Raw genomic sequence first — 23,658 nt, forward strand, 5'->3', positions numbered from 1 at the left:
TGTGTTGAAAAACAAACAAAACAACAACAAAAATCAAGTTCTTGCTCCTGTTTTGGGAATGGTGGTAGGAATAAAGGGTAGAAAAGTCTTTAAAATGAAACAGGGCAATAGATTGGCTCACACTTGTAATACCAGCTTTCAGGAAGCTGAGGCAGGAGGCTTGCCAAAAGCTAGAGGTTAGCTTGGGCTAGAGTTTGCTCCCGGACAGTCGGACCTACAATAATGAGTCTTGATCTCAAATACTAGATCTCCCACTCCATGAAGCAGGGCATGGTAGTGCACATCTGTAATTCTTAAAGGATCAGGAGTTCGAGGCTAGCCTGGGCCACACGGTGACACACTGTCTTAACAACAACGAAAACCTTGGGGCTGGAGAGATGGCGTGAAGAGCACTTGTTGCTTTTGCGGAGCACTGGGGTTCGATTCACAACCGTCTGTAACTCTAGTTCCAGGAGATCTGACACTCTTCTGGCCTCCACAGACAGCAAGCATGTAAGTGTTACACATTTCGTTTTGAAAACGAAAGGTGGAAAATTGAATGTGGTATGAAAGCTCCTAGAAAGGGAAGGAAACATTTGGCAGAGAAGGCATTTATTTAAGCCTTTCTCGAATGTGGAAAAGGGAATTTTAGTATCGCCCTTCCCCCAGGTCAGCAGCTGGAACTCAGCCCGGCGGATCCGTTCTTCTACGGGCTCCGATCCCCTTTCAGGCCATTCAAGCACGCCTGGGACGGGGTGAGCAGGCAAACAATCGGACACTGTTTTATCAAAGGCATCGGCTCCAACCTCCCACTTGGCGGGCGCCGGAGAGCAGTCTCTAGGAGCTCCTAGGGGAAATAAGTATCCAGATACCTCATCACTGAGGGTGTTGGGCCAGAAGACTTAATATGCATTTGGGCAGGTAAGAAGCAGAAAGCACTCGCTTTGTGGAGGGCCGGCTCTTCCCGCGGCCTTAACATCAGATCTTCCACTGGGTACGGGTTGTTATAACAAGCGTTCAGCCTCTAGGCGGTGCAGCCGCCGCAGACTACAACTCCCAGAAGGCTTTGCAGCCTTTGTAAGTGGCGAATCCTATCTCCCAGCGAAGGGCAGGAGGGGGTGTGTCTCGATCAAGTGCTTTCCAATCACTGCGGGATATGGCGGACTGCGTTGCCGGAAGTTCCCGGAAGTAGGCCCCGGTGGCTGATTCGAGCTTCCGTGTTGGTCGCGCGCCTTCTTGTGGCTAAGATGGCGGCGGAGCATCCCGAACCTCCCAAAGGAGAATTGCAGTTGCCGCCGCCGCCACCTCCAGGCCACTATGGCGCCTGGGCTGCCCAGGAGCTTCAGGCCAAATTGGCGGAAATAGGAGCTCCGATCCAAGGTGAGGCTCGTGGGCCGGTCAAGGGGGGCTGCGTGGGCTTGTGGAGAAGTGGAGCCTGGTTACCCAGGAGACCCACGGGCAGGGGGCGGAGACAGGCCGCCGGGGCCCGACCTGGCCAAGTGGTCTCCTCCGGCTGGTGCTGACCTCTCTGTTCTGTTCTCTGTCCCACAGGGAGTCGCGAGGAGCTGGTTGAGCGGTTGCAGACCTACACCCGCCAGGTGAGTGTTGTGGCAGGAGTTCAGGGTAGGTCTAACTTTTACTAGAGGCCTTTAAGACGCCACACGGATGGGTCTGCGTTTCTTTTTCTTTTCTCTCTCTCTCTCTTTCTTTTTAGTTTTTCGAGACAGGTTTTTTTTTTTTTTTTTTTTTTTTTTTTTTTTTTTTGTTGTTGTTGTTTTGTTTGTTTTCGTAGCCCTGGCTGTCCTAGAACTCACTCTATAACCAGGGTGGCCTTGAACTCAGAGATCAGCCTGCCATCAGAGTGCCCTCGGATTAAAGGTGTGCACCTCCGCGCTCGCCTGAGTCTTCGTTTTTGTGTACTTCATCTCAAGCCGGGTCTTGACCGTTTTATCAGCTTTTGGCTTTGCTTTATTATAATCGCTTCTACCCCTTTTGCTTCTCTCGGGTTCCAGCCCCAATCTCTGGCAAATGGGCGTTGGGTAAATTCTCTTAAATAAATAAATAAATGGGAAAGGAGGTCGTGTAATGGAATAGTTCCTCCTAGAGTTCTCTTTTCTTCTGTAGACTGGCATCGTGCTGAATCGACCAGTTTTAAGAGGAGAAGATGGAGACAAAGCCGCTCCTCCTCCTATGTCAGCGCAGGTAAGAGATTGTTTATTGGCCCTTTCTGCTCAGGGACGCCTTTCTCCTGTGTGTTGTATTGCAGATACAGTTGGCAGATGTTATAGTGAATTAAGGGTGGGGTCTAATGAGACAAAATTGGATGCCGATACTGCTTCAGCCCCCAATATCTGCTCTGTGACTTATCATTCAAGATTCAACTTGAATACCTAGAATTCTTACTTGATTTTCAGTTGGATCTAGTCTTTTACTTTCTTATCAGGCATAGTTCCCAAAGTTACTCCTTGGGACATGAAGGGATAATACTCTGATTTTTTTTTTTTTTTTGGTTTTTCGAGACAGGGTTTCTCTGCATAGTTTTGCGCCTTACTTGGTAGCCCAGGCTGGCCTCGAACTCACAAAGATCCGCCTGGCTCTGCCTCCCGAGTGCTGGGATTAAAGGCGTGCGCCACCACCGCCCGGCCCTGATTTTATTATATACCTCTGCATTTAGTAACTCATTGGCATTCTGTGTCCTGGAACATTGGTTTCTATGTCTTTATTGTTTTTGTAGTTCCCGCTCCCCCCTCCCCCCCCCAAAAAAAAACAAAACAGAATTTCTCTGTGTAGCTTTGGATCCTCTCCTGGATCTTGCTCTGTAGACCAGGCTGGCCTCGAACTCACAGAGATCCTCCTGGCTCTGCCTCGGCGGGCGGTAGTGGCGCTCACTCAGGAGGCAGAGCCAGGAGGATCTCTGTGAGTCCCGCTGGTTTCTTTGTCTTTAAAAAAATTATTTATAGCCAGGCGGTGGTGGCGCATGCCTTTAATCCCAGCACTCGGGAGACAGAGGCAGGGGGATCTTTGTGAGTTCAAGGCCAGCCTGGGCTACCAAGTGAGTTCCAGGAAAGGTGCAAAGCTACACAGAGAAACCCTGTCTCGAAAAACCAAAAAAAAAAAAAAAAAAAAAAAAAAAAAAAAAAAAAAAAATTATTTATAGCCAAGTGGTGCACTCGGAGGCAGAGGCTGGTGGATCTCTTTGAGGCCAGCCTGGTCTGTAGAGTGAGTTCCAGGACAGCCAGGACTACACAGAGAAACCCTGTCTCAGAAAGGAAACCACCCCACCCCCCCCACCCCCGACCCACACACACGTATATATACACACATACATATATATTTATGTGTATGAGTGTTTTGCCTATGTGCATGTCTGATGTCTGTGCACATGTGCATGAAAGTGTCACAGGAGGCCATAAGAGGGGGTTAAACCACCCTGTGGCTGGAGTTACAGATTAAAGCGTGTGCCACCACCAGCTTAGAAGAGCAGTTCTTAACTGTTGGTCTGTCTTTCCAACCTTGGTTCCCATTTCTTTATGTGCCTACAAAATCCAGTATTTGAGTGTCATTTTCTAAAGTAATGGCTTTGACCTGGGGTCTTTTGTGTGTGTGTGTGAGTGTGTGTGTTTTAAAGTTCCTGTATGGATTTTAGAGATATCCTTGCATCTCCTTCAATTGAATGCAAAATGTATGTTCCTGATATTTTTCATAGGAGCCAATAGCTGTGTTTGATCAGTGTTCTAAAGTTAGCCTTTTCTTATCTTGATTCTGCTGTGGTGCATTTTCTTGAGTTCTGCATCATTAGACTTTAAATGCCTGGCTCTTTTGCTAGGTCTCTAGCAAATGCTTCTAAAATGAATAATTGCTTTCTAGTTCATAGCTGTATTTTTTTTATTCCACAGCTGTCTGGGATTCCTATGCCGCCGCCACCTATGGGACTCCCACCTCTGCAACCTCCTCCACCACCTCCACCACCTCCACCAGGCCTTGGCCTTGGCTTTCCTATGGCTCACCCACCAAATCTGGGACCCCCGCCTCCTCTCCGAGTTGGTGAGCCTGTGGCATTATCAGAAGAGGAACGGCTGAAGCTGGCGCAGCAACAGGCAGCTCTGCTAATGCAGCAAGAGGAACGTGCCAAACAGGTAGGACAGGTGGAAACCTGTACCAGGACACATTAGGTTCCTGATGGGGAAATGGAGCCTCAGAAACTAGGCCTGAGGCTATGCCTTTTAGGAAGGTCTTGATTGAAGACTACAACATAGGTACAAGCTGGCAGGGAATCCTAGAAGCAAGAATTTTGGCAGATTGGCCTGGGCCATATTGTTGATGGTATGAGGTTGTTTTCTTTCTTTTTTTTCTTTCTATCTTTTTTTTTTTTTTTTTCCCCGGAGCTGAGGATTGAACCCAGGGCCTTGCACTTGCTAGGCAAGCGCTCTACCACTGAGCTAAATCCCCAACCCCAGTTGTTTTCTTTTTTAAGCAAGGAAATCATCATTTAAGGAACATGAGCTCTTAGAGCAGCAGCAGAAGGTAATATTTCTCCATCCATAGGATCCCATTTAACATCCAAATCAAGATCCTTCATTCAAGTTTGCCTTGGAGAGTACTTCCTAATCAACTAAGTTCCAGTACTTCCTTTTTTTTTTTCTGGAAACCAGTAGTTAGCACACTGTGCAACCTGCTTTTGTGTGGTGTATAAACTAAAAATCATTTTTTTAAAAAAATTTTTAGAGGGTTGTCATTAAAAAAAAAAAGAAAAAAAAGTCAAACCAAGGATGTACAGAATTCCTATGATAATACTGCTAGTCCTTTTTTTTTTTTTTTTCAAGACAGGGTTTCTCTGTGTAGCTCTGGTTGTCCTGGGACTTGCTCTGTAGATCAACTGGCCTCAAACTCAGATCCATCTGCCTCTGCCTCCTTTATGGGATTAAAGGCATGTGCCACCAGTGCCAGGCTGATTACTGCTAGTCTTTTTTTGTTTGTTTGTTTGGTTTTTCAAGACAGGGTTTCTCTGTAGTTTTGGTGCTTGTCCTGGATCTCGCTGTGTAGACCAGGCTGGCCTTGAACTCACAGAGATCTGCCTGGCTCTGCCTCCCAGTGCTGGGATTAAAGACATGTGGCACCACTGCCCGGCTACTGCTAGTCTTACATGGCATCATTTAGGTACCTTGTGGAGAATGCTGCCATATTTAGTCATTTTTATTGGATTTAGACTATGATGAGTACAGATTTAGATATGATGTAAGAGATATTCTACCCTGTATCAATTTTACCCAATGGGTAATTCAGAAGTATTAGAAGGTAAGCATTGAAAACAAGTATGGAAACATGTATGAAGTACTAGTTTTGTCTAGTTTGTGGCAGATTGTAAGTGGTAGCTATAAGAAAATGACTCATGGTTCTTTCTAAATAGTTTGATCTTTGGGGGAAGAAAACTCATTGAAAAGTAGATGGTAGTGTTCAGTTAAATAATGAATTCTCTTCCAGGAACCAGAAATTTCCTACAGCTTTCTTTTCTCATTAGTTTCTAGGAATTTTCTGTTGTGGTGAGAAGTTTCTGTAATCAGAAGTTTCTCTCCCACGTACCCAAAAGTTCCCAAATAACCACTCAGAGGCTTAATATTAATTATCAATGTTTGGCTGATGGCTCAAGCAAGCTTCTTACTAGCTAGCTCTTACATTTAAATTAACCCATTTCTGTTAATTTAAGTGTAGCCATGTGGCAGTGGTGTTACCAGCTGCTGGCATGTTGTTCCGTGGGCGACTGGATGGCGTCTCTCAGGCTCCACTCTTCTCTCTGTATCTCTGCTTGGATTTCCCTCTTGACTCTATTCTGCTTTGCCATAGGCCAAAGTAGCTTTATTTATCAACCAGTGAGAGCAATACATACAGAGTACAGAAAGACATCCCACATCATTTCTTCTTTTTTCTGTCTAATCAAAAAGGAAGTTTTTACTTTTAGCATAGTAAAATTACATATAACAAAACAGTTTTCAAGCAAGAATTATAGTTACAATATTTAGTCTATTTGTATTTGGCAAAATTAAAGAAAATATCATCGATCCTATCTTTGTGAGTTTAAAGTTTCATATCTAATTTATCATGACTAAGGAAAACTATAATTATAACTATTTAGTCTTCAACTCCGTCAGAGACCCCAGAAGGCTATATTACCTGAGTAAAAAAAAGTGCATTGGAAGCAACTTCCAAAACTCTAGAAATGACAGAGACATCTGGCTGCCTGATGTCATTGCCAGTCATCAAAGTTCATCTGCAATATTGGGGTATCCATTTTTAGCCTATAGGCCTAGAGTTTCTGGCAGGCTTTTTAGTGAAGCAGGAAATTTGAAGGACTGTCCTACCTATTTTGGCAAAGCTTGTCAGTTGCTTTCCTCTGTGTCATGTAGAATGTCTGGCATTTCTTCTGTGAAGCAGAAGACAGTCCCATCATGTTTTGACCAAGTCCAGCAGTCATTTTCCTGTGGCTCCTGTATGTTTAGTTTATGCAGTATATAGTCAAGCAGTCAAGGCAAAAAACAGTTTTTTTGCCTCAATGGTTAATAATCTTGCCACAATAAAAGCAAACTCCCCTGGAGTTTCTTCAATGACCATCATTCTTTTATGAAATAAATTAGTACAGCCAGGAGCAGATGTGTCCAGTTGTCATGCAAAGCCCTAAGTTAACAAAATATTTCAAATGCCATGTTCTATAGGTCTTTCAAGTGTTTGATGACCATTTATTTATCTAAAATATCTGTATGATCTAGAAACATGTCTAACATCTACAAATTTGACTGTTATAAATGACAGTTAACCTATGTTTCTTGATTATCCTAAATAGTTTATAATAATAGCTTTGAAAAATTAGAATTTTACCTTACAATTTTTAAATGAACTGCATAGGTACAATACCTCAAACAAGAGTAGAAACATATATATACACAATATATTGTACCAAAAATCCTTTAAACAAGAATAGAAACATATATATAGTGTAACAAAATTAACTTTAAATTTCTATCATTATACCAAAACCCACGCCAATGCAAAATATCTGAGATTAATAGTTGTCTTTATTCTATATTCCTATATTCCTCTAAATATAACAAATGTTCATAACCCACCAAATAACCAAAGACCATCCATACTCCCCAACTCTTGGGAATGTGAACATCATTTTCTCCAAAATGCTTCCTGCTGCCTGTGGATAAAGTCTTTAGGGTCCCTGAGAAAATTTGAGATAATGTCCAAGTCCTGGAAAGACCAGCTATAACCTTTGTTGATGAATATCACCTGTGAAGGTTCAGGTGGTCCCTTGATCAAATCTGGTCCATCTTAATCTGGAACAAATCCACAGCCTCTTGTTTCTGTGGAAACAAAAGCAAAACTGCTTCTCCAAAGCAATGCATCTTCTAAGTTCCATTTTATAAATATGTATTTTTACTTTTAGACATTTAAAAAATATTTATGTTGATACTTTTTATCAGTCTCTCAATTTTAGGTTTCTTAGCAGCTGTCCTTTGCTTTTTATTTGTATCTTTTTTTTTTTTTTTTGGTTTTTCGAGACCAGGTTTCTCTGCATAGCTTTGCGCCTTTCCTGGAACTCACTTGGTAGCCCAGGCTGGCCTCGAACTCACAGAGATCCTATCTTTTACCTTTTTTTTTGACCGTGTGAGCCAATCTTTAAACTGCTAAGTGATGTGGACTTCTGTCTGCAGCTTCGGTGGCTGGCTCCACCCGCTTCTCAGGTCCTGAAAGTCAAGTCTAAAACTCAAAGCTCAGACGGAGGTTCATGATGGAGAACTGCATTAAACCCTTCCTAGAGCTCTAAGATGCTGTGGTAGGCATTTTTACTTTTTTTTTTTTTTGTCCCTACTTAACGGACTAGCTGCTCAAGGGCTCAGTGGCCTGTAGAAACTCAAAGTATTTTTTGTTCTTTGTTTTTTGTTTTTTTTCCCTAAAGCTTTCTCAGGCCCTGTGGAAATTTGATAGCTTCACGTTGGTATGCTATTTGTAATCAGAAGTTTCTCTCGCTCCCGCAAGTTCCTGAATAACCACTCAGAAGCTTAATGTTAATTATCAATGTTTGGCTGATGGCTCAAGCAAGCTTCTTGCTAGCTAGCTCTTACATTTAAATCAACCCATTTCTATTAATCTAAGTATTGCCGTGTGGCAGTGGTGTTACCAGCTGCTGGCATGTTGTTCTATGGCGCCTGGATGGCGTCTCTCAGGCTCTGCCCTTCTTCTCTGTATCTCTGCTTGGATTTCCCTCCTGGCTCTATCCTGCTTTGCCATAGGCCAAAGTAGCTTTATTTATCAGCCAATGAGATCAATACATGTTCACCACATACAGAAGGACGTCCCACATCAAGTTTCTGCGTTTGTTAGTAACGTGCAAACGTAGGTGGGGCTTGTCAGCACCGTGGAGGCTCCCGATTGCTCTCTCTTGAAAACCACTTGTCAGGGACTGTGTGCCAAATTCCTTTACAAGCTGAGTCTTCACTTCCCTCTTATAGGCAGCTGTGTTAATGGAGCAGGAACGACAGCAGGAGATTGCCAAGATGGGCACTGCAGTCCCTAGGCCTCCTCAAGATATGGGTCAGCTGGGTGTTCGTACCCCCCTGGGACCTCGAGGTAAGACCCTTGAATGGAAGAGAAGAGCAAAGAAGGTAATTCTTTTCGGGACAGGGTTTCTTTGTGTAGGTTTGCTCCTCTCCTGGAACTTACTTTGTAGCCCAGGCTGGCCTCAAACTCACAGAGATCGACCTGGCTCTGCCTCCTGAGTGCTGGGATTAAAAGCGTGTGCCACTACTGCCTGGCAAGAAGGTAATTCTTAAAATACTTTTTAGCTGGGCATGGTGGCACATGCCTATAATCCAACTGCTTGAGAGGTAATGGCAGGAGAGTAAAGGTCATACTAGATTACACATCAATTTCAAAGATGGTCTGGGCAACTTGAAACCCAGTGTTTCTCTGTGTAGCCCTGGCTAGCCTTGAACTCAGAGATCCGCTTGCCTCTGCCTCCCAAATGCTGTGATTAAGGGGGTGTGCCACCACCGTCCGGCTTATATAATTTTAAAAAATATATTTACAAACAATGTGTCTGTATTTAAACACATGCAGATTTTTTCTTGTTATTCCCTAAACTTCAGCATTTGCATTGTTTGAGTATTAGAGATGATCTTAAAATACACAATGTGTATTTATAGATTCTGTACAAATCCTATATTTTCTATGAAGTACTTGAGCATTCGAATTCCAGTATTTGGGTGGGGTTTTGAAACAAAGTCCTTGTAAATACAAAGGGACAAGTATATATTTATCAAATATAAAAGGTTACTGAGCCTGGAGAGATGGCTCCGTGGTTAAGAGCATTTGCTGTTCTTGCAGAGGTCCCAGGTTCTGTTCCTAACACCCATGTGGTTGGTCACAGTCATCTGTAACTCTACTTCCAGGGGATGCAATGCCTCTTCTGACCTCCTTGGGTATCAGACACACATGTACACGTGCATACATGCAGACAAAAGACCCATACACATCAATAAAAAATTACTTGTGGAGGTTGGTGGTACATACCTTAAGGACCCAGAGACAGGCTCATCTCTGAGAGGTTGAGAATAATCTGGTTTACAAAGCAGAGTCTAAACCAGCCTAAGCTACATAGTGAGGCCCTGTCTCAAAAACAAAAACAAAAGACAAGTGATTACTAAGAGTCAGCCATGATGGTGCATATCTGTAACCTGTAATTCTAGCAGTCAAGAGGCTGAAGGAAGGATCATGGGTTTGTGCAACAGAGAACCTATTTCACATAAAACAGAAGGGCTGGAGAGATGGAGAGGGTTGTTCAGACCACTTGTTGCTCTTGCTGAGGACCCAGGTTCAGTTCCCAGCACCCAGATGCTGACTCTTAACTCCTAACTACAGTTTTAGGGATCTGACCCTTCTTTTGACCTCTCCAGGCACACATATGGTGTACATAAGTATGTGCAGAAGAAATATTCATACACATGAATAAATAAAAATTAAGAAACAAACGAAAAAGGAAAGGAAGAGGTTGGAGAGATATTTTATTACTGAAAAGCACCTGCTAGTCTTGCGGAAGACCTGAGTTTCACCCTACCACCCACATTGGGTGACTCCAACTTTAGGGAATCTGAATTCCTGTTCCGGCCTCTGTATAACCAAACCCATGGAATATGAGAGAAGAGACTAGAAAAATAGTAATAATCCAAAAGGAGAAAGAAGACTCCACTATAACAAGTGTATGATTAGTCATAAATTTTCACATGCCATGTATACTTGTGCAGCCAGCCTGTGACCCATGAACCAAAACATTGCCAGACCCCACAAGTATTCCTGTACCCTTTCATCACTTCGTGCCCTGCAGGATACCCATCCCCAGAAGACTATTCTGACATTGGACTTTTTTATTTCCTTCTCACAGTAGCTGCTCCAGTAGGTCCTGTGGTTCCCACTCCCACTGTTTTGCCCATGGGGGCCCCTGTTCCTCGTCCTCGGGGTCCCCCACCACCCCCTGGAGATGAGAACAGAGAGGTGAGAACTGCTGGCTTCTTCCTATGGTCAGAAAGGCTGTGGTTTGGAGGGGCCTGCTTTAGGATCTTTGGGGAGTCTGTGAAGTGGGTATGGGTTTAAATTCCTAGGCACAAGTAGGAGCCAGTTAGCTAAAATGAGTTTTTAGGGTTAGGGACTTGGGAGACATTTTGGGCAGAATTGTGAGGGATGTAGATGCTAATCTATTGTATGTGTCACTACCACCCAGTAGCCTTTCCAGGGTAAGAGATGGGAATTAGAGGGGTAAGGCGCGGGGAGTCAGCTCTTCTATTGTGTTGTCTCTGGCAGATGGATGATCCCTCTGTGGGCCCCAAGATCCCCCAGGCTTTGGAAAAGATTCTGCAGCTGAAGGAGAGCCGTCAGGAAGAGATGAACTCTCAGCAGGGTGAGTGGTGTGTCCTAGAGCTGCAGCCCAGGGCTGGACCACGTCCTTACTCCTTTTCCATCCCTGAGAAGAGAACAGTTTAGAGAGCAGCTACTCTCTAGTGATTGAGAAAACTGGGTGTGGTAGCATAGTCTTGATCCCAGCACTTAGGAGGTAGAAATGGGAGGATCAGAAGTTCAAAGTCATCCTTGTCTACATAATAAGTGTGAGACCAGCCTGGGCTACAATAAGACCATGTTTCAAAAAAAGGAAAAAAAAATGACTGAAGTTATTGTTAGGAGACTTGATAGCCACCTTCTTCTCTAACAGAGGAAGAAGAAATGGAGACAGACACTCGCTCATCTCTAGGACAGTCAGCATCAGAGACTGAGGAGGACACCGTGTCCATATCCAAAAAAGAGGTATGTGATGGAACTTGTCCGAAGGATTCTGCAGAGATGGGACTTGGACATGTTCTGAGTCCGACTAAGCGTCCTGCAGATCTTCAGTTGTCACAAAGCCCTGTAAGTTCTAAGTACTGGATACATTTTACAGCTGAGAAAGCTGCGGCTCCAGGATGTACAGTAACTTACCTTTTGAGAGGCAAGAATTTGGGTGGAGATTCTGCTGAAGTAGTGAAGGCAGGCATGAGGTAGTTTGTTTTTGTCTTGATAGAAAAACCGGAAGCGTCGGAACCGAAAGAAGAAGAAAAAGCCCCAGCGGGTACGCGTAGCATCTTCAGAGAGCTCTGGGGACAGAGAGAAAGACTCAGCTCGATCTCGAGGCTCTGACTCCCCTGCTGCTGATGTCGAGATTGAATATGTGACTGAAGAGCCTGAAATCTATGAGCCCAACTTCATCTTTTTCAAGAGGATTTTTGAGGCTTTCAAGGTACAAGGAGTGGTATGCTCTGAGTGGGCCACACTCATGGGCATGGGATGGGGTGAGATAAGACTTCGGGGATCGTTGTTTGCATACAGGGGTCAGAAATGGAGGTATGTCAGAAGAAGGGGATTTCCAAATGGTCTGTCTCCTCAGCTTACTGATGATGTGAAGAAGGAAAAAGAAAAGGAGCCAGAGAAACTTGACAAAATGGAGAACTCTGCAGTCCCTAAGAAGAAGGGCTTTGAGGAGGAGCACAAGGACAGTGATGATGACAGCAGTGATGATGAACAGGTCAGGCCCTTCACAGGGGAGAGGGGTGCAGGGCACAGCTAGGTGAAGTGCTTCCCTCGGGGACCATGATAAAGGGCTTTCCATGGCTCAAGTTCTGAAGTGGGCTGGGCAGTTTGATTCCCACCTGAGGCCCGTCTAAGAGACCACTCTGTTCTAGGAAAAGAAGCCAGAAGCCCCTAAGCTGTCCAAGAAGAAGTTGCGCCGAATGAATCGTTTTACTGTTGCGGAACTCAAGCAGGTTAGATCTGAGACAACCTGGCTAGATCTGGAGCATGGCTGGGAAATTGTGAGATCTCTCAGCCCTACCGAGTTTGCTTTAGAGGGCTTACAAAGAGGGCTTACAAGGATGCTTGGTATAGGTGTCTTTTGAGAAAGACTTGAATCTGTTTAATCTATTTAACTATTGCTCTCTGCTTTTCAGCTGGTGGCTCGGCCTGATGTTGTGGAGATGCATGATGTGACGGCACAGGACCCTAAGCTCTTGGTTCACCTCAAGGCCACCCGGAACTCCGTCCCTGTGCCACGCCACTGGTGTTTTAAGCGCAAGTATCTGCAAGGCAAACGAGGCATTGAGAAGCCCCCCTTTGAGCTGCCAGACTTCATCAAACGCACAGGCATTCAGGAGATGCGAGAGGCCCTGCAGGAGAAGGTGAGGCTGGCTGGGACACAGACAGACCTGAGTTCAGCCACCCATACTTGTTGTAGCCTGCCTTAGAATTGGACTGCTGCCGCCCGTTAGTAGTCTAACTAACCTTTGTCTAGATTAGAAGTCAGCACTGTAAGTAGACCTTGAGTCTGTGCTTAGAGCATCACTCCTTTGTTAGTTTGAGGTTCCTGGTCCAGAATAGCAGCTTTCTTCCCCTCTCTTCTTCCCGCCTGCCTTGGCTTGGTCATTTTTCTGTTTTCTGACACATTTGTAGCTAGAGGTGCAAATGATGCTTGTCTTAGTTGGTTTACTATTGCTGTGATAGAACACTGGGACTAAAAGCAACATGGGGAGGATTGGTTATTTCATTCACAGTTCCATTATAACAGTTCATCATTAAAAGCAGTGAGGGCAGGAACTCAAGCAGGGCAGGAACCTGGAGGCAGGAGCTGATGCAGAAACGATGAAGGGATGCTGCTTACTGGCTTGCCCCACATGGCTTGCTCAGCCTGCTTTCTTTCTTTCTTTTTTTGTTGTTTGTTTTTTGAGAGAGGGTTTCTCTGTGTAGTTTTGGAGCCTGTCCTGGATCTCATTCTGTAGCAGGCTGTCCCCGAACTCGCAAAGATCCACTTGACTCTTCCCCTAGAATGCTGGGATTAAAGGCGTGCGCCACCGCTGCCCAGCCTCTCAGCTTGCTTCCTTTTTTGTTTTTTGTTTTTTTGTTTTTTTTCAAGACAGGGTTTCTCTTTGTAGTTTTGGTGCCTGTCCTGGAACTCACTCTGTAGACCAGGCTGGCCTTGAACTCACAGAGATCCGCCTGGCTATGCTTCCTGAGTGCTGGGATTAAAGGTGTAAGCCACTGCGGCCGGCTCAGCTTGCTTTCTTATAGCACCCAGGACCAGCCCAGGGATGGAACCACCCACAAGGGCTAGGTCCTCCCCTATCAATCACTAATTAAGAAAATGCCCTGCAGTAGCAGCTCTCAACCTGTGGGTCCTGGCCCCTTTGTGGAGGTTGGGGGGTGTTAAATAATTCTTTGACAGGGGTCACCTAAGACCGTCAGAAAACAGATATTTACATTACAATTCATAACAGTAGCAAAATTACAGTTATGAAGTAGGGGTCACTACAACATGAGGAACTATATTAAAGGGTCATAACATTAGGAGGGTTGAGAACCACTACCCTACAGGCTTCCGTACAGCCACATCATATGGAGGCTTTTTCTTAATTGAGGTTCCCTTCTCTCAGATGACTTTTGTTTGTGTCAGGTTGACATAAAACTATCCAACACAATGCTTCTGTAAATTTTTAAGTTTAAATGTTTTAGATACTAGTTGTCTGTGAGTAAAAAAACGTTAAAACTGCCTTCCATTTAGCCTATAGTCTTCCAGTCCTCTCTCTTTCTTTCAGTTTTAGATTGATTTACTTTTTATGTGTGGTGTTTCGCTTGCATGTGTGTATGTGTACCGTGTGTATACCTGGTGCCTGTGGAGGTCAGAGGAGAGTGTCAGATACCTTTAGAACTGGAGTTAGGAATTATTGTGAGCCACCATGGAGGTGCTGGGAACTGAAATTATGGCCTCTGCAAAAGCAACAAGTGCTTTTAAGCCAGTGAGCCAACTCTCCAGCCCCGATCCAGTCCTCTCTTGAGCATACATTTAAAACAGTAGTTACTGACAGTGCTGGGACTGCTTTATACAGTAAGTCTGTGTTGTTCATGCATTGCGTCATTTGAACTCTGGCTGCTGCTGCTGAGCTCAGGAACTTCTTGCAGCTAAGCTGATTTTTCTTAGTGAGATAAATGAGGTTCCACTGAATTGGATCCAGAAGGTCTAATAAAGAGTTGACTAATAGTCAATAATCATCTCTTCTGACACTTTACAGGAAGAACAAAAGACCATGAAGTCAAAAATGAGAGAGAAGGTTCGGCCCAAGATGGGGAAGATTGATATTGACTACCAGAAACTGCATGATGCTTTCTTCAAGTGGCAGACCAAACCAAAGCTGACCATTCATGGAGACCTATATTACGAGGTTTGGGAAGGGGGCTGGGAGGTCCAGGGTTGAGTCTTTTTTTTGGGGGGGGGGGTTTCAAGATAGGTTTCTCTGTGTAGTTTTGGTGCCTTTCCTGGAACTCACTCTGTAGCCCAGGCTGGCCTTGAACTCACAGAGATCCGCCTGCCTCTGCCTCTTGAGTGCTGGGATTAAAGTGTGCGCCGCCGCCACCACCACCACCACCCAGCAAAGGTTTTTTTTTTTTAAAGATTCTATTTATTATGAATACAGTGTTATGTCTGCATGTATGCCTGCACACCAGAAGAGGGCACCAGATCTCATTACAGATGGTTGTGAGCCACTGTGTGGCTCCTGAGAATTGAACTCAGGACCTTGGAAGAATAGCCAATGCTCTTAACCACTGAGCCATCTCTCTAGCTCCAGGGTTGAGTCTTGATGTTGACTTTGGTTGAAGTCCATTTCAAAGCTAGTACAGTGGTTCCTAAAAATTTCCTATTACTGCCATGGGGTAAGACAGTGTGTTTTTTTTTTTTTTTTTTTTTTTTTTTTTTGTTTGCTTGTATTTGTTTTTTTCTCCCTCAAACAAGTTCTTTTTCCAGAAGAAAGTTACAGACAAAGTATTTGAAATGATGTTTGGTGGGTGGTTTAGGGCCAACATGGCCAAGTGGCAGGTGTTATGCAGAAATATTGTGTGTTTTAAGTGGGAGAAAATTTTACTCCTTTTTCCCCCGAATCTTTGAAATGTTAGTCACCATGACATCAAAAGATGATTGAGATAGAAGGATGCTGACAGTCATCCTGTCCAGTGGCCTTGGTTCATAAGTGAGAAAACAAGTTCTGTATTTGGCCTTATTCTCACAGTGCATTAGTAGCAACAGAGAGTCTGGACTTCTTCCTTTTCCTATTCTACCCAAAATCTAAGTGGGAGCCCGGCAGCCCTTATGGGACTTTATATCTGCTGGGACTTCTTGTCTGTTCTCATATCCTCATGCCACTGAGTTCTTAGTATGTGTCTGGATCCCCAACAGAGCAGGCTGTGCTTTTTCCCCAGGGGAAGGAGTTTGAGACCCGGCTGAAGGAGAAGAAGCCTGGAGATCTATCTGATGAATTAAGGATTTCCTTAGGGATGCCAGTAGGACCCGTAAGTATTGGCTAAGTGGCTGGGGAAGCTGGAGAGAGGGTAGGAATAGGAGCAGAAGAGAAAGATAGGGTAGGGGAAGGTAGGTCATATCCTGTCCTGTTTTTTCCTACAGAATGCCCACAAAGTCCCTCCCCCGTGGCTGATTGCCATGCAGCGATATGGGCCACCCCCATCCTACCCGAACCTGAAAATCCCTGGGCTGAATTCACCTATTCCTGAGGTGAGCAGGGAGCTTGTTTTCCCTCTTGGCTGCCTCTTTTTTTCTTATCTGTGGTGTGTGTGTGTGTGTGTGTGTGTGTGTGTGTATGTGTGTATGTGTATGTTACACAGGAATGTCTGGACATGTGTGGAGGCCAGAGCAGAACATAGAGTGATGATGGATGGTCTTTCTTTATGGTTCTCTGTGTTACTGCCTTGAGACAGGCTCTGTCTCTGAAGCTTGCATTTTAGTTAGGCTGGCTGGCCAGTGAGCTCTTGGGGATCTACTGGTCTTCACCCTCAAATACTGGGTTTATAGTATTTGTGAGTTGCTACGTGTAGCTGAAGAGTCGATTCAGGTTCTTACTCTTACAGAGCAAATGCTCTTCCCTAACCACTGAGCTACCATCCTTTTTAAAAAGTAAGAGCTTTTATTTTTTATTTACTTTTCTATGTTAATTGGTGTTTTACCTACGTCTGTGTGTATGCCTGGTGTCTTCAGAGGCCAGAAAAGGGTGTCAGACTCCCTGTGACTGGAGTTATAGAGAGTGGTGAGCTGCCATGTGGGTGCTGAGAACATGGACCCAGGTCTGCTGCAAGAGCAAGTGCCCTTAACCACTGAGCCGTCTCTCCAGCCCCAATAGTTTTTATTCTCATTTTTATTTATTTGATTTGTTTTTTGAGACAAGGTTTCTCTGTATAACAGCCTAGGGTATCCTAGACTTGCTCTGTAGTCCAGTCTGGCCTGGAACTCACAGAGATCAGCCTGCCTTCAAGTGCTGGAACTAAAGGTGTATGCCACCATGCCTGGCTTTTTTGTTTGTTGTTTTTCTTTAAATGTCTTTTAATGTTTAACTATGTTCTGCTGTCATAGTTTCCAGAGTTCCCCAGAGTGAGCTCCATATCTTGGAAGTGTTAACTTTTTTCTAGGGCTTCAGTCTTTTCTAGAGTTTTGGAGCATTCATTCCTGTTCCCTCTTTTGCAGAGCTGTTCCTTTGGATACCATGCTGGTGGATGGGGCAAACCCCCAGTAGATGAAACTGGGAAGCCACTTTATGGGGATGTGTTCGGAACCAATGCTGCTGAGTTTCAGGTATGGGGAGGCTGCTGAGTCTGATTTTACTCAGTGCTAAAAAGGTTAGAAATAGTTGGTCTGTAACTTCATTATCAGGGAGCTGAGCTTGGTGGTGTTGGGTCTGAAAGGGGCATGCGTTTCCTTGAGGTGTAGTACAGCTTTCCTTTAGAGGATTTATGTGTCTGCTCTTCCATCTTTCAGTGGACGGCAGGGTGGGGCAATGGGCATGCAGTAAGTACTTGTTGAACGAATGAGGAATCTCTTTTAGACCAAAACTGAAGAAGAAGAGATTGATCGGACCCCTTGGGGAGAACTGGAACCGTCTGATGAAGAGTCCTCAGAAGAAGAGGAAGAGGAGGAAAGTGATGAAGACAAGCCAGATGAGACTGGCTTTATTACACCTGCTGACAGGTAGGAAATGGAGCCCGTCTCCTCAAAGCAGTCTGTCTGTCTTTGGGGACTGCTTCTTTACAATGGAGCTTTTATTTTTCTCCTCATAGTGGCCTCATCACTCCTGGAGGATTCTCATCTGTGCCAGCTGGAATGGAGACCCCTGAACTCATTGAGCTGAGGAAGAAGAAGATTGAGGAAGCAATGGATGGGTGAGAAGTGGTCAGGCAGTCGTTAGGGGGAGGAGTTTCGCTTTGGTTGATCTTCTACGTTGGTCGGCTCACTTTTTTTGTTTTTTGAGACAGAGTTTCTCTGTGTAGTTTTTGGTGCCTGTCCTGGATCTCACTGTGTAGACCAGGCTGGCCTCGAACTCATAGAGATTCACCTGCCTCTGCCTCCTAAATGCTGGGATTAAAGGCGTGGGCCACCACTGCCCAGCTGTCAGCTGACTTTTTAATTCAATTTTTTTCTTTATTTCCTTTCTTGGTCTTTATTTATTTATTTATTTATTTATTTATTTATTTATTTATTTTTTGGTTTTTTGAGACAGGGTTTCTCTGTGTAGCTTTGCGCCTTTCCTGGGACTCATTTGGTAGCCCAGGCTGGCCTCGAACTCACAGAGATCCGCCTGGCTCTGCCTCCAGAGTGCTGGTGTTAAAGGCGTGCGCCACCACCGCCCAGATTCGACTTTGCTTTTTGAGACAGGATCTCTCATGGACCCTGTGGCTTGCTGTTGTCTCCACTGCCCCTTCACTTAGTTTAGAGACACATTTTGTCTGCAGATCCAAATTCAGGTTCTCTGGCTTGCAATAGCAAGCACATTACTTACTGACCATCTCCCCAGGCCCTTGTAATAACATTTTATGCATTTGTTTGCTAATTATTTTTTTTTCAGTATTTTTATTTTATTGGTGTTTTGCCTCTGTGTGTGAGGGTGTTGGGGATCCTGAAGTTATAGATAATTGTGAGATGCCATGTGAGTGCTGGGAATTGAACTTAGGTCCTCTGGAAGAACAGTCAGTGCTCTTAACCACTGAGCCATCTCTCCAGCCCCATTTGCTTGCTAATTATAACATTTATCAATTCTAGGGTTTTGTTTTGTTTCGCTTTTTTGAAACAGTTTCATGTAGCCTAGGCTGATCTTGAACTCCTAATCTCCAATATCCACCTCCAGAAGGTTGGGATTACAGGTGTGTGCCACTACTTCCAGCTTTCTGGATTGATTTTCATTGATATTTTCCTTTCTGTGGATTGTAACCTTTCCCTTTCTCTCTTTTCCAAGATGGGGTCTTACTATGTTGCCCTGGCTGCCTTTGAACTCACAGATTTTCCTGGCTCTGCTGGGATGAAAGCCATGTGTCGCCATAACTGGCCTTTTTTGGAGGATGGGAAGATGGGGGTCTCTGTAATCACAGCTGGCCTTCAACTCATGATTCTCTTGTCTCAGCTTCTCTAATCCTTGGATTAGATATAGATGTGCACCACTGTGCCTCACAGTGTGCCTGATAATTTCTGACTGGCTGCTGAGTTTTGTGAAATTTACTTGACTGGGCCCAGGGATTTTGTATTCCTATATATACATCTTCAGCTTTGATCAATATAGAGTCATTTAGAAACATCTTCTGAGGTTTTCCTTTTTTTTTTTTTTTTTTAAAGTAGGACTGAAATAGTGTTCAGTCCTCCCAAATAGGAGGCAAAGCTCAGGAGATTCTGTATTCTCAACCCAAATCCTGTGAATTTGGAGGTTTTTTCCATCCGATTACTTGGGATTGGCACTATTTTCCATCCTGACTGAGCAGTGGACAGTGTTCACTGCTCATCCTTCCAGGTGGTTCTGTCTTGGCGTTGGTAGTATCCTCACATTCATATTTTCTTCATACTTGTCTCCCCCCAATGACTTGAAGAAGGAGGTCTTGAGTTCTTGAATTCTCTTCGTGTTCTACAATTTCTGGCTGCTTTCGACCTTATTTTCTCAACTCACAGAATCTTTTCAGGTCTGTATGGGTCTTCCCTGGTTCTGTGGTCTGGAAACCCAGTACCACTGTAAGGTTCATTTGATTTTAAAGACAGTCTCTAAAACTAATGTTTACCCTGAACTGCTGATCCTCCTGCCTCTACCTCTCATTTGCTTTCTGTCTTACAGTAATCATTGTCCCTTATCTTTCTTGTCTGGTGCCTTGAAAAACCATAGTTTTCTTTATTTTGTCCAGTTTTTGATTATTTCATGTAGATGGGTAAATCTGTTCCCTGCTTCTTGTCAGGAAGCAGAATTCTGAAGTTTTGTATATTAAAGGGAAAAACAAACAAGGGTATAGCATACAAAGTATGAATCCTTTAGGTCATGATAAAGAGTTTGGATTCTGGCCAATGAGATGGTTGGTTTCATGGGTAAGGAATGGCCCTTAAAGGCTGGAGAGATGGCTCAGCAGTTAAGAGCACTTGATGCTTTTGTAGATAGAGGTCATGAATTCAATTCTCAGCACCATATGGCAGTATACAACCATCTGTAACTCCAATTCCAGGGGATCTGACACCCTCTTCTGACTTCCTCAGGTGCCAGGCACTCATGGTACACATACAAACATGCAGATGAGACACTCACACACATGAAATTTAAAATGTGTATGTATAATTTATTTTTGAGGATGAATATTTTCCTTGCATGTATGCTGTATACCATGTGCATGCCTGGTGCCTGTTGAGGCCAGAAGAGGGCATCAAATCCTCTGGACCTAGAGTTATAGATGGTCGGTTGTAAAAATAAACTGCCACATTGGTGCTGGGAATCAAACTTGGATTTTCTAGAAGAGCAGCCAGTGCTAACTACTGAGCCATCTTTCCAGCCCTCAGCCCCTAAGTAAATTTTTTTTTTTAAGGCACTTGCCACCAAGCCTGATGATCTGAGGATTTTTTGTCTTGTTTTGTTATTTTGATTTTATTGCGACAGGGTTTCTCTGTATGGTCTTGGCTATCTTGGAACTTGCTCTGAAGACTAGGCGAGCCTTGAACTTAGAGATCTGCCTGCCTCTGCCTCCCTAGTACTGGGATCAAAGGCATGAGACACCACTGCCTGGCATTTGATGACCTGAGTTTAATACTTGGAACTTAATATGGTGGAAGGAGAGAACTAATACCTACAAGTTGTCTTTTGACCTTGATATGTAGGCTGTGGCTTGTGCATACAGTGTGTGCACGTACACATACACTAAATAAATAAGTATATTAAATTATTTTAAGAAGAGTTCAGATTTATTCAAATGATCATCAGAAGCCTCAGTGTGTTTTTGATGAGTGACAGTCTGAATTTTGTTCTAAGACATTTGCTTCGTCAAGAGTCATCTCTTCTGGGAAAGAATTAGAAAGAACATGGCCTAGAGTGATAGTGATGGATTTGCCATTTGCCATTGAATACTATTCTTTTTTTTTTTAAGATTTATTTATTATGTATATAGTGTTCTGCCTGCATGTATGCCTGCAGGCCAGAAGAGGGAACCAGATCTCACTTTAGATGGTTGTGAGCCACCATGTGGTTGCTGGGAATTGAACTCAGGACCTCTGGAAGAGCAGCCAGTGCTCTTTTTTTTTTTTTTTGGTTTTTCGAGACAGGGTTTCTCTGTGTAGCTTTGCGCCTTTCCTGGAACTCACTTGGTAGCCCAGGCTGGCCTCGAACTCACAGAGATCCGCCTGGCTCTGCCTCCCGAGTGCTGGGATTAAAGGCATGTGCCACCAACGCCCGGCTTTTTATTTTTTTATTTTTTTATTTTTTTATTTTTTTTTGGTGCAGCCAGTGCTCTTAACCTTTGAGCCATCTCTCCAGCCCCCTGAATACTATTCTAAAGCATAATTGAAATCAGTGTTTGAAACTGTTGGGAGGGCTGGAATATTAGAACTTCAGACACCACCTATGAGGAAGACTTGTCATCTGTTTTATTCATTCATTTTTACTCTTTGGTTTTTTGAGACTGTTTCATTATATAGTCTTGCCATTCCTGGAACTCAGTATGTATCCCAGGCTGGCCTCTTACTCAGAAATTGGCCTATCTCAGTGGTTAGAGTGGTGATATTAAAAGCATATACCATCAGACATGACCTGACTTCTATCCTTTTTAAAAACAATTATTGTGTGTGTATGTATGATGTGTTTGTGTGGGCATGTGTGTGTATGTGCCATTGTGCCACAGCAAGCTCGTAGAGGTCAGAGGACAACTTGGTGGAGTTGGTTTTCTCCTTTCTCCTTTATATGGGTTCCAGGAATGGGACTCAGGTCAGTCTGGCTTGCACAGCTGAGTGTTTCACTGGCCCTACCCTGTTCTTTTGACAGTTTCTCTGTTCTAAAATTCTCTATGAAACTTTAGCCTCTTTGACTATTAACCTTTCCTTATGTGTGAGTCCTGGTTCTCATCTCCTAATTTGATTCAGAAGATCCCTTAGTTTAGTCTCTGTAGCCCTTACAGTTTATCCTGTAGGATGAGCACTGACCCCACAACACATCTCTAACCCAACTTTTCTACAGATACTTTAGCCATAGTTATCTTGGAATTCTCCACCTATGCTTCTTTGGACTCCAGAGACTCTTTCGTGCCTTACTGGGTTTTACTTTTTTGTCCTTTGCAGCAGTGAGACACCTCAGTTGTTCACTGTGTTGCCAGAGAAGAGAACAGCCACAGTTGGGGGAGCCATGATGGGATCAACCCACATTTATGACATGTCAACGGTAAGCGTTTGGAGGACATTATTTTGTGATGGAGATGGAGCCAGTGTCTCAGAGTCTTTGGAGGTAACAAGTTTCTAATCTTTTCAGGTTATGAGTCGGAAGGGTCCAGCCCCTGAACTGCAAGGTGTGGAAGTAGCGCTGGCACCTGAGGAGTTGGAGCTGGACCCCATGGCCATGACCCAGAAGTATGAGGAACATGTGCGGGAGCAGCAGGCACAAGTAGAGAAAGAAGACTTCAGTGACATGGTGGCTGAGCATGCTGCTAAACAGAAGGTAGGAACAACCTGGGAACTTAGCAGTGGCAGCCTAGGAGCAGGGTGGGTCTGCCCTGGTGGGGCTGTATGCTTTAGTAGTGAGAGGGAAGGTGGACTCAGTGCCTGCTTCCTATCTTCCTGGAGCCTGAAAATCTCAGCCATCTTGCATTGGTCGACATCTCTTAAGTACCATGACACTGGGGCACAGGGAGAAGATGCAAGCCATCCAAATCTGAGAGTGAAAAGAGAATGTGGTTTCAGTGCTTTTTTCCCTCAGTCTTTTATGTCTATGTAAGGCTGCCTCTTGTTTGGGGGTGTTTAACCTGTTGTAACCAACCTGTCTCTCTCTTTCTCCTACAGCAAAAGAAACGGAAAGCTCAGCCCCAGGACAGTCGTGGGGGCAGCAAGAAATACAAGGAATTCAAATTTTAGGTCCCTCTCACATAGCTGGCTTTCCTTTAGGCCCTTTGTCTATATGTCTGGGCTTTATATGTGGGTCCCCAAAGCTAGCCCTGTACTTCCCTAGGCTGTCGTTTCATGTTCTTATTTTAGACTTGTTTTGTAAATAAAGCTGTTTCCCAAGGAAGGACGAATACATGACACTCTTGAACCTCTCTCCTTAACTTCTGCAAAAGCGTACTTCTGGCCTATAATCACAGACTACCCCATAGGACTATGGGATCGTGGTTTGCTGTGCTGAAATTGTGGATTATTTACTATCCCCTACCCCTCCTTTGTCTGAAGGCTCTGAGGGAAGTACCTTTAGGTCTGGTCTGACCTTACTGCTTTGTCCCTGGGGAATAAAAATAGCCAGCTTAGCACCCTGGCTAGGCTGGGAAGTAACTGTAGGCTAGGGAAGTAGGCCAGGTCAGGCCTCCTTGTTGACCTTCTAGCCGAAAGGCCTACTTCTTACTTATTGGAGAACACCTACATCCCCAAATCTAAATTGTTCCAGCGTCCCTGCTGACCCTTGGATTCACTAGTCGTGTGTGTCTGAAGGGTTTGTTTTCTCCGGGGCCCCTGAGTTCCGAGGCTGAGCATAGGATCCCATGACATTTGCTCAAGCACTGGGGAGAAGTGAGGTGTGGGTGTAGGAGGTGCCAAAGTGGTGGGGGTTGCGGTATGGTAGCTCATCA

General features: G+C 44.4%; 1 protein-coding gene across 2 annotated transcripts; it reads left to right on the plus strand.

Moving 5' to 3' along the window:
* Positions 1–1,195: 1,195 nt before the first annotated feature.
* Sf3b2 (splicing factor 3b subunit 2) lies at positions 1,196–23,122 on the plus strand. Of its 2 annotated transcripts, none has more exons than XM_028892836.2 (21): positions 1,196–1,359; positions 1,531–1,577; positions 2,104–2,181; positions 3,876–4,115; positions 8,490–8,607; positions 10,418–10,527; positions 10,834–10,930; positions 11,240–11,331; positions 11,585–11,800; positions 11,948–12,085; positions 12,243–12,323; positions 12,507–12,734; positions 14,619–14,768; positions 15,802–15,891; positions 16,004–16,111; positions 17,075–17,182; positions 17,433–17,575; positions 17,665–17,766; positions 22,169–22,268; positions 22,356–22,541; positions 22,883–23,122. In XM_028892836.2, exons 1-21 carry the CDS (start codon positions 1,227–1,229, stop codon positions 22,952–22,954), a joined length of 2,637 nt encoding a protein of 878 aa, XP_028748669.1. In that variant the 5' UTR covers positions 1,196–1,226; the 3' UTR covers positions 22,955–23,122. The 2 variants fall into 2 exon arrangements, with proteins under 2 accessions (XP_028748669.1, XP_028748670.1); XM_028892837.2 differs by having other exon boundaries at positions 10,421–10,527.
* The last annotated feature ends 536 nt before the right edge of the window (positions 23,123–23,658 follow it).

The sequence above is a fragment of the Peromyscus leucopus genome, chromosome 1 (assembly GCF_004664715.2).
Source record: "Peromyscus leucopus breed LL Stock chromosome 1, UCI_PerLeu_2.1, whole genome shotgun sequence".
Classification (NCBI taxonomy): Eukaryota; Metazoa; Chordata; class Mammalia; order Rodentia; family Cricetidae; genus Peromyscus; species Peromyscus leucopus.

Bases quoted from the DNA above. Each gene is read 5' to 3' on its own strand.
- Sf3b2 (XM_028892836.2), top strand. From the start codon at position 1,227: ATGGCGGCGGAGCATCCCGAACCTCCCAAAGGAGAATTGCAGTTGCCG. The intron at 4,116-8,489 runs GTAGGACAGGTG...TCCCTCTTATAG, and splicing joins AAGAGGAACGTGCCAAACAG to GCAGCTGTGTTAATGGAGCA. The intron at 12,086-12,242 runs GTCAGGCCCTTC...ACTCTGTTCTAG, and splicing joins ACAGCAGTGATGATGAACAG to GAAAAGAAGCCAGAAGCCCC.